Source organism: Petaurus breviceps, unplaced genomic scaffold (assembly GCF_028583685.1).
Source record: "Petaurus breviceps papuanus isolate PSGF00001 unplaced genomic scaffold, PetGlider_PUasm1.0 108, whole genome shotgun sequence".
Lineage (NCBI taxonomy): Eukaryota > Metazoa > Chordata > Mammalia > Diprotodontia > Petauridae > Petaurus > Petaurus breviceps.
The window spans coordinates 1-9,423 of NW_027185593.1; the positions used below are offsets into that span (position 1 = coordinate 1).

A 9,423-nucleotide genomic window follows, 5' to 3' on the forward strand; every position below is an offset into this window, starting at 1 on the left:
GGGGGGGGCAAGTAGTGGACTTGGAGTCAGCATGAAGCACAGGAAGATGTTGCTTATTGTTATATGACAGCCAAAAGGCTATGGTAATCTTAGTCTGTATTTAGAGCCATGATATCCAGAACATGGGAGGCGATAGGCCCTCTGTCCTGGTCATACCTCATCTGGGAGTCCAGTTGGACCCTTGAGGATTGTTGTAGGAGGAATGGGCAATATCTCAGGTTCCCTTTTGGTTCTGGGGTGACTGATGCCCCTGGTATGCCTGTCCTTGTGATTGGCACAGTGGGAGGAGACAGTCCGTTTATTAAATGTCTCTTATGTGTCATGCACCATGCTAGTACAGAGAAGAGGTGAGCCCTCTTACATCGATGGGACCATGGGCAAGTTTTCATCCTCAGGCTTCAGCTCTCTCTGCCTCAGTTTCCTTATCTATAAAATGAGGGAAGCAGAGTATATGACCTCTTAAGATGCCATCTGGCTCTAAGTTTCTGAACCTGTGGCCTGGTCCCTGTCTGCCTTCTGGAGCTCAGCTCACTCACAAAGCATCTAATTAATTGGCAGACAGGCATTATGGATCATCAGCACTGGGGAAGGGCAGTTTCCCTTTGGCTGAGAGTGACTGAGGAAGTCTTCTTGGAGGAGGTGGCACAGGAGCTGGCTTTAAGGGATGGGGTAATAGGTTTTAGTTGGACAGAGGAGGTGAGATAAGAACAAGCAAGGCGCCTGACTGCTTGGGACGGGACGGGGAGAAGCCTCTAGGCTGCAGCACCATTCCCTCCTGTTGGGCGCGTTGTTGGCAAAGGCTGGTGACTTCCCTGGTGTGGGGACTTTTCCTACTGCCTGCATACATTGGCAGCTCCTCTGCAATGAATCATCTCAGAGAATTGCCAGGGCAGGGGGTGTTGAGAAGTTAGGTGGCCTGTCCATGGTCACACAGCCTGGAAGTATCAGAGGAAGGACCCTCACTGGGGTCTTCCCCAGGCTAAAGGCAAGAACCTTCAGATCCTTGCACTGTAGAGGGTGATATGCTAGCTTTGTGCTCAGCCCCTCCCTCTGTTGGGCTCTTGTCCACTGAGCTTAGGCATCAGTGCTGGAGACTGGGGCTCCATTCCAGCTCCTCTTCCCACCCTACTTGCCAGGAATTTGATCCTGAAGAATTCTACCACCTCCTGGAAGCAGCAGAAGGACATGCCCGGGTGGGTCAGGGCATCAAGACAGACATTCCGCGATACATCATTGGTCAGCTGGGCCTCACCAAGGACCCTCTAGAGGGTAAGTGGAGGGAAACTGAGTCAGCCCTGGATGAAATCCAGAGCATACTAAAGCTGGTAGCTAAGAGACTTGGTTTTGGTCTTGACTTTGCTACTTTTTTACCTTAGATAAGTCATTTTTTTCTGGGCCTCAGTTTCCCTATTTGTAAAATGAACAGGTTGAACTCTAGGCGTTGCTGATTCCTACTAACTGTGATGTTCTATAATCTGTGTCCTAAGGACCCTCCTAGCTCTGACATTCTAGGTTCTAAGGACCCTCCCAGCTCTCACATTCTGGATTCTAAGGGCCTCCCCCAGTGTAGACAACTTTTTCAATAAATTACACAGGGAAGAGAGGGACAGAGAGAGGGAGATAGCTGGAAGAGTAAAGGGAGGGCTTATTTAGGAGTGTATTTGTATGCAAAGGGATCAGAGCCCACAGAAAGGGAGAGGCTGAGGAACCTGAGAAAAGTGAAGCCCACTGGAACATGGTCCTAGAAGAGAGGGGAGGGAAGGGGCAGCTCTGATGACAAGGGTATCTCCTCTCTGACCAGAGGGAAGGTTCAGAGGCCCATTGGGGTAAGAAGGTTTAGACATGGAGGATGGAGACTGAGGAAGCTGACCCCAGGACCACTGGCCTCCATCCCAGTGAAGCAGGAGACAGGTCCTCCGCCACACATGTAGTGGGGAGAGGAGGAAAGATTCTGACAAGGAGTCCATGAAGACAGTGTAGACACCTGCTTCTACCAGTAGTGCAGTTCTGGATTTGGAGTCAGGAAGATCTGAGTTCAGATCCTGACCCTGATACTCTTTTTTATAACCCTGGGGATGTCACAGGCCTCATCTGTAAAATTGACAGTAATTGCCCTGGGCCTCCCTCCCTGCATTGTTGTGAGACCCAAGTTAGCTGAGCTATGTAGAGCTCTTTGCGTCATTTAAAATGCTATATAATGAATTATTTCTGTTGTTTTTTAAAAAATTCCTTTGAGGGTCAGGGCCTTTCACACATGGCTGACGGGCTGCAGGGGAAGCTACAAAGGCAGTGGGTTGAGCCCCCTGATGTCTGAGGCCCCTTCAGCCCTTAGACTCTGCAGCTCCCCAAATCCATTGCTATTTTTCACAGAAGCTCAGTCCCTGGAAACTTCCAGGTGATGGGGGGCGGGGAGGAGGAGGGGGAAGAAGCTTCCTGGGTATATGCCAGAACCCTGTGCTAAGCAGATGTGATATGTAGGCGGTTAACTGCTTGGTGCTAGGATACTTGGCTTCTTGGCTGTCTTCCCCAGAGCAGAAGATTTGGGTGCTTTAATCCTGAGACTTCTAGGCCTCGTGTCACTGAGGACCTACCAACCAGTTAAGTTATCTAGAGGGTAATCAGAATGCTGGAAAGCCCCTAGAACCCAGGATGTCAGAGCTAGGAGGGCCCTTAGAACATAGGATGTCAGAGCTGGGAGGGCCCTTAGAACCCAGGATGTCAGAGCTGGGAGGGCCCTTAAAACCCAGGATGTCAGAGCTGGGAGGGCCCTTAGAACCTAGGATGGGGGTGGCTAGGTGGCACAGTGAATAGAGCACCAGCCCTGGAGTCAGGAGGACCTGAGTTCAAATCCAAACTCAGACACTTAACACTTAATAGCCGTGTGACTTTGGGCAAGTTGCTTAACCCCAATTTTCCTCCAAAAAATAAAAATAGATTTTTTAGCTGGAAGAGACCTCTAAGGTCCTGTCAAACTCAAATAGGAAGGGATCCCTGCTGTTCACTTAGTGACTTAGAAAAGCACAAATTAACATTAGCTATGTTGTGTTGCATTTTATTTATTTTGTTCAACATTTCCCAATTCCACTGTAATCTTGTTCAGGCAGCAGTGGTGAATTTTGTGGGCTGCTTGTCCCAGTTTAGTCCAACCCTATCATTTGACATCCAGGGTCGGAGGTTTTGATTTGCCCAGAGTGACACAAGATAGTAAGTGGGGCCATCTTCCCTGCACCTCGCCAGCTTGTGGGAGAGGCGTCATTCCTCAGGTCTTAGGTGGAGGAGGTCTTTCCCTCCTCTCTCCACCAGGTCCCAGCCAATTTTAGGATCCTGTGATTTCTGCCCTGCCTAGGGAGGCACTGGGTATTAGAGCTGGGACTAGCATATGAGGACAGCCTTCCACTTGCGCTCTTCCCAGGCCTGAGCCAGCATTCCCCTGAGCACCCCAATCTCAGGCCGTCCTCCCTTCTGCATATACTGGCTTGGGTTCCTGAGGCCCCAGGCTAACCCTCGCTCTGTCTTTGCCTCTCCAGAAATGGTGCAGCTGGATCCTCTGGATGCCGGCTCCTCAACTGCATCTGAGACCGGAGACCCACCAGAGGTGAGTGTGCCAGGCTCTGGGTTCTTGAGCTATTCCTCCCTGGTGCCAAGGCCCAGTAACAAAGGATAATTGGAGATGGGGGTAATCTTGGGCACCGCCCATGCTACTGGCAAACTTCCGCTGGTTGGGGGAAGGGCCGAGGGGCTGGACTTGGAGCCAAGAAAATCTCACATCTTATCTTAGACTTACTCTAGTTGTGTGACCCTGACCAAGGCACTTACTACTCTCAGCATCAGTTTCTTCATCTGTAAAATGGGGACAGTAATTGCCTCCATCCAAATGAGATAATTGATGTAAAGTGCTTTGCTAGCCTGGAGTTGTTCTCTCATTGTGAGCCATCATTATTGTGCTGGGATATCCCTAGCAGAGGCAGCTGGCGGGCAGTAGGGAATGCTCCAGAGGTTGTGAAAGGGGGTATGATGACCTTCACCCTGGCGCCTGCCTCCTTTGGTGGGAGCCCAGGCTTTGTCTGAGCCTCAGCAGTGCCCAGAGTTTGGTGTGGGGCTAGGGACAAGCAGCTAGCTAGCTGCTTGTTACAGCAGGATCTCAGTTCCCAGCGAGCCCAGGCTCTGAGAGCTTACATTAAGGGAACAATCCAGAGGCCACAGTGGGCCATGGGGGAAAGGGAAGTGCCCCATCTTGGGGGAGCAGCTCTGGCTGGAGAATCCAGAAAGGTGGGAGATGGTATGAAATGTGACTTCAGTGAAAGATTTAAGGAAGAAAGGTGGCTTGACTTTTCAGTTGGGAAAATGCCAGAAGAGAGGTTCTGGAATCCCAGATCGAGGAGGGACCTTAGTGCTCATAGGCCCATCTTAATCTGAACAGAATTGAATGGATGGAAGGAGGGCTGAAGGGATGAAGGCCCTCTTCTCTTCTCTCTTGCTGATCTTATCAGCTCCCAGGATTTCAATTATTTCTGTGCTTATGATGCTCAGATCTCTTTTTCCAGCCCTGTCCTTTCTGCAGACATAATAGGTGCTTTAATAAATGTCTGACTGAAAAGCATTTGTTAAACCCTTATTATGATCCAAGTATTCTGCTAAGTACTGACTATACAAATAAAGATCAGCCCCTGCCTTCAAGGAGTTCATATTCTAATGGAAGGAGACAATACACATAATGGTATTTTGGTGGGAAGGGATATTTTGGTTTGGAAAGCTACAGGGATGGGGAGTGGAGCCATAGGGGAGCTGATTGAGACACTCTTCCCAGGAACCATGACAACTGCTCTGATTACTTCTATTTCTTTGATTTGATTACTTTGATTCTGCCCAGAACTGGAAGGAGGGTAGTAGGCAGGGCTAGGGGTGGGGGGCAGCGAAGCTGGTATGGAGAAGTCTAGGAAGTGGACATGAAACATGGCTGCAGCCTAGGGTCTAGAGGGAGTGGGCACTCAAGGGCCTCTGGGGAAGTTCCTGCCGTGGAGGGGCTTGGAGTGTGGACGGGGTGGCATGGCAGCTAGGGAGGTGTGGGGAGTGAAGGGAAGGGATCCCCTTTCACAGAAGCCCTTGCAGAGCAGTCTTCCGGCCTCTCCTTGTATTCTTGAAAGAGGTGGCAGATGTAATTACTGAGCTTTTGTCAGTAACACATGAAAGATCATGCAAAACCAGAGAAGGACCACAAAATTGAAGAAGCATGAATGTGGTCCTGGTTGGTTTTTTAAAGGAAGAGAACAGAGTGCATGCTCTGGGCCAATGAGCTTGACATAGAATCCGAGAAAACTCTAGAATGGATTGTTAAAGAGATGGCCGGTGAACACGTAGAAAGGGAAGCCACCATCACAGAGAACCAGCATGGCAGCTTCATCCCCAACAGGGCATGCCTCACTAGCCTCTCTTGCTTTCATGACAGGGTTACTTAAGGAGGAGTTGAAGCAAATGCCACACGTTTTTGTTTACCTAGATTTTAGTCGAGCATTGGCTAAAGTATCTCACACTATTCTTGTGGAGGAGATGGGAAGATGTGAACTAGAGGCTGATTCGAGTAGTTGGGTGATAGATGATGGATGATCAGAATTTTGTTGGGTGGCCGGGTTCCAATGGTAGTTAATGGTTCAGCATCAGCATGGCAGGAGGGATTGGTGCTTGTCATACTTAGCAGGTTTACAGATGGCGCAGAGCTGGGAAGGGACGGCTAACATAGTGGATGATCCCACCCAAGGGATCCTTTTGGGTATTGGTTGGTTCAGACTGGCCACTGAGATTCCTTCCAACTCAAGCTCTTTGATTCTGTGACTTGAGTGACAGGGAACTCATTACCTCTTAAGGCAGCATGCTTTCCTGTGCGGCTAATCTGCTTCTTAGAAAATTCTTCCTTAAATCTGCCCCCACTTTGGACCCCCCAGTAGTCCCCAGCCAAATGGTCTGTAGGTTTATTAGAGCCTTGAAAGGACCTCAGAGAGATCAGCCAGTCCCATCCTCTCACTTACCAGTGTAACAGTTTGCCCAAAGGCATTGTAGCGATACAGGTGTGGAAACCCAAAATCATAGGACCCCCCCCCCCCGCCAAATCCAGAGTGGGAAGGGGAGTGAAGTGACTGTCCCAAGGTCACACAGGGGCAAAGATGAGATTTGAAGCCGGGTCCTCTGACTCAAGTTTGTTGATCTTTTCCCTGAACCAGCTCTGCCCGTTGAAGCAAGGCACCAAAGACAAGCCTTCAAGGAAGGCTTAGGATGGCCTTCCTCCTCTTCTCTCTCCTGAGGGTTCCTATGTCAGGAGCAGAGGATTTCTTGGGGGCTCTCAGGAAGAGGGTGCCTCTCTTCATGTGTTCCCCGGATCTGGTAGGCATCGGAGACTGATGAGTCCTAACCAATTTCTCTGTCTTTTCAGAACCGATCTCTCCCAGTCCCCTCTCGGAGGAAACCCTGCGAAAATGACTTTGAGACCATCAAGCTGATTAGCAATGGGGCATATGGGTGAGTGGGAGGTAGCCTCACCCCCTGAACTGTGGACAACAATGTCCTTGGCCCTAGAACTGAAGTAACTGAATTTATTGGACTTCTCCTCCAGGCTGAGGCGAGGTGCTGTGGGTTTTGTCATCAGAACATGGAATGTCAGAGCTGGGAGGGCCCTTAGAACAGAGAATGTCAGTACTGGGAGGCCCTTAGAACCCACAGTGTTAGTGCTGGGAGGGCCCTTAGAACACAGAATGTCAGAGCTGGGAGGCCCTTAGAACACAGAATGTCAGAATTGGGAGGGTCCTGGTGAGGACCTTAAAACACGTAATGTTAGAGCCCATCAGGACCTATGAATGTAGAAAAGAACATCACAGTTGGAAAGGCCCCTTAGAACACAGACTGTCAGAGCTGGGAGGAACCCCAGAACACAGATTATTAACCATCATCTTGTTCACCCCGTTTTCTCCCTCAAGGGCCGTGTACCTAGTCAGGCACCGGGAGACCCGCCAGCGTTTCGCTATCAAAAAGATCAACAAGCAGAACTTAGTGCTCCGGAACCAAATCCAGCAAGTGTTTGTAGAGCGGGACATCCTCACCTTTGCTGAAAACCCCTTTGTCGTCAGTATGTTCTGCTCCTTTGAGACCCGCAGGCACCTCTGCATGGTTATGGAGTATGTGGAAGGTCAGTGTTGGGCAGCTGGAGGCGCTGGCAGGGGCTCTTAACCCCTCAGGACTCAAAGGTTCCCTTCCCAGCTCTCCTCCAGACTTGGTGTAACTAGGTGACTGCTTTCATCTCTCTGCCTCAGCTTCCCCATCTGTGCTATTAAAGGGGTCAGACAGGGTAGTCTCTCAGTGCCTCTCCTAGCTCCAGCATTTTGTGTTTAAAGACCCCTCCCCCAAGCGTGACCCTTCTGTATTCTAAAGGCTCCCCCCCAGGTCTGACATTCTTGGTTCTAAGGGTCCCCCCCAGGTCTGACATATGTTCTAAGGGCCCTCCCTGCTCTGACCTTCTGGGTTCTAAGGGTCCCTCCGGGTCTGACATTGTATGTTCTAAGGGCCCCCCCACCCCGGGTCTGACATTCTGGACTTCAAGCCCCTTAGATGACAGAGATTTTAGCAGAACAGTCCAAGGGTAATGGATTTCTGGCTTCCCTGCCTCTCTCAGTCACCCTCTGTGACTGGGCTCATCACTCAGCCCATGCTTCATTCTTCCCTTCAGCTCATTTGCTCGTTGGTCAGACCTTTCCCGAGTGCAGCCTGCAGGGAAGGTCTGACCCTGCCCGGAGAGTCCTGTCCTCAGGGTCTGCTTGTCTTGTGGGTTGTTCCCTCTTTGCCCCTTCCCTGAGGAGGCCAGGTTGCACCTCACTCCTCACTGGTGCCCGGTCTTCCTGCAGGAGGAGACTGTGCCACGCTGCTGAAAAATATGGGTCCCCTCCCTGTGGACATGGCACGGATGTACTTCGCCGAGACCGTCCTGGCTTTGGAGTACCTGCACAACTACGGCATTGTGCACCGGGACCTCAAGCCAGACAAGTAAGAGGAGGGAAAGCATTGGGGCAGCAGGATTCACCACTTGGGGCCAGGCCTGGGGATGGGCGGCAGGGTCCTGCAGTCCCCAGAGCTGAGAGAGAGCAGCCCTAGGCCTCCTCTGGTCCAGCCCCTCACTTGACAGATAAAGAAACTGAGGCCTGCCTGGGGGAGGTAGGAGGAGCAGGATTAGGACCCAAATCCAGGTTCTCAGGCTCTGGCTCCTGTTCACCTGTCCTCATCTGTTTGGGGAACAGGGTGAATTTGGGAAGAAGTTTCCTCTTTTGAATCTTTATCATCCCTCATGGGGAAGGATTGGCCCTCTCAGGGAACCCAGCTTAGCCCTCAGCTTGTCAGAAGGATCTGGGTCCTTGGACCCACCTCTTGACATTGACTTGAGGTGTGACCTTGGGCGAGTCACTTCCTCTCTGGTGTATTGAGGTCCCCCCTCCCAGACAGTCCCTGTTCTTGTAGAGGAAAAAGTCCTACGCTGGGCTCAGGGGCTCCAGGTTTTGTGTCCCCTCTGTGCCACTGCTTCTCTGTTTGACTCTGAGCCTGTCCCAAACCCCCCCCCCCCCCCCCCAGACTTGCTTCCTCCTCTAGAAAATGAGGGGCTGGATCTGGATCTGAAAGGACCTTTCTTCTCCCCTCTAAAATCCTATGCTCTCTCTTCCCACGGGATGACTGTGCAGAGGAAGGAACTCTTTGTGCTCAGCTGAATGTGATGTTTCTCTAATCACCCACCAGCCTGAGTTGCACCAACTAAGAGTCTCAGTCCTTCCCTTCTCTTCTCCTTGTGTAGGCATTCTTATACCCCCCCTGCTTCTTGCAGGGGCTTAGAGCAGATTACAGGGTCTAAAATATGCCCAGCAGGGCATCGAGGGGAAGAAAAACAGAACCTTGCCCAGAGGAATTGAGAAACGGGTGTTCTTGGGCACCTGGGCTCAGTTTCATTTCTATAGTTGGCCCCAGGGGTCACTGAGAGCTTCCTGCCAGGGAAGACAGAAGGGGAAGTAGGGGGAGCCAGCTGTGGTTCTTGGGCTTCTGAGCCCCAGAGCAAATCTCCCCGACTGAATCCTCGGCGGGGGGCTTTATCCTGCACCAGCTTGGGTCAGGTCACACAGGAGTTAGTGCCCGCTTCTTATCTCCCCAGTTGGAGACATTGTAGATGGGGACTCTGGCAGTGAGTAGAGGGCTGGCGGAGAGACCTGAGGTCCCTCCCAGATCTGGGTTCCTTGTGTTCCAGAGTCTTTTCATTCTGTACCCCGTCCCCAAAGACAACCGGAGGAACAGTGGCCCATTGCAGGAGAGCTCAGTTGTGTCCTGCCTGGAGCGTGGGGGATCTCAGCTTCCCTGACCCTTGGAGGCCTGGTGGCTCTGGGCCCTGCTTGGCCCTGGCCCCCT

At 51.4% G+C, this 9,423-nt stretch overlaps 1 protein-coding gene across 1 annotated transcript in view; it reads left to right on the forward strand.

Annotated features, from left to right (window-relative positions):
- Window positions 1-86: 86 nt before the first annotated feature.
- LOC138143239 (microtubule-associated serine/threonine-protein kinase 3-like) overlaps window positions 87-9,423 on the forward strand; it is a 43,483-nt gene continuing 34,146 nt past the window's right edge. The window contains exons 1-5 of the mRNA XM_069064501.1: window positions 87-1,269; window positions 3,528-3,595; window positions 6,425-6,510; window positions 6,966-7,174; window positions 7,887-8,025. Of these exons, the coding sequence (XP_068920602.1) occupies window positions 1,023-1,269; window positions 3,528-3,595; window positions 6,425-6,510; window positions 6,966-7,174; window positions 7,887-8,025 (749 nt within the window). The 5' untranslated portion in view covers window positions 87-1,022. The remainder of the gene's footprint in view (window positions 1,270-3,527; window positions 3,596-6,424; window positions 6,511-6,965; window positions 7,175-7,886; window positions 8,026-9,423) is intronic.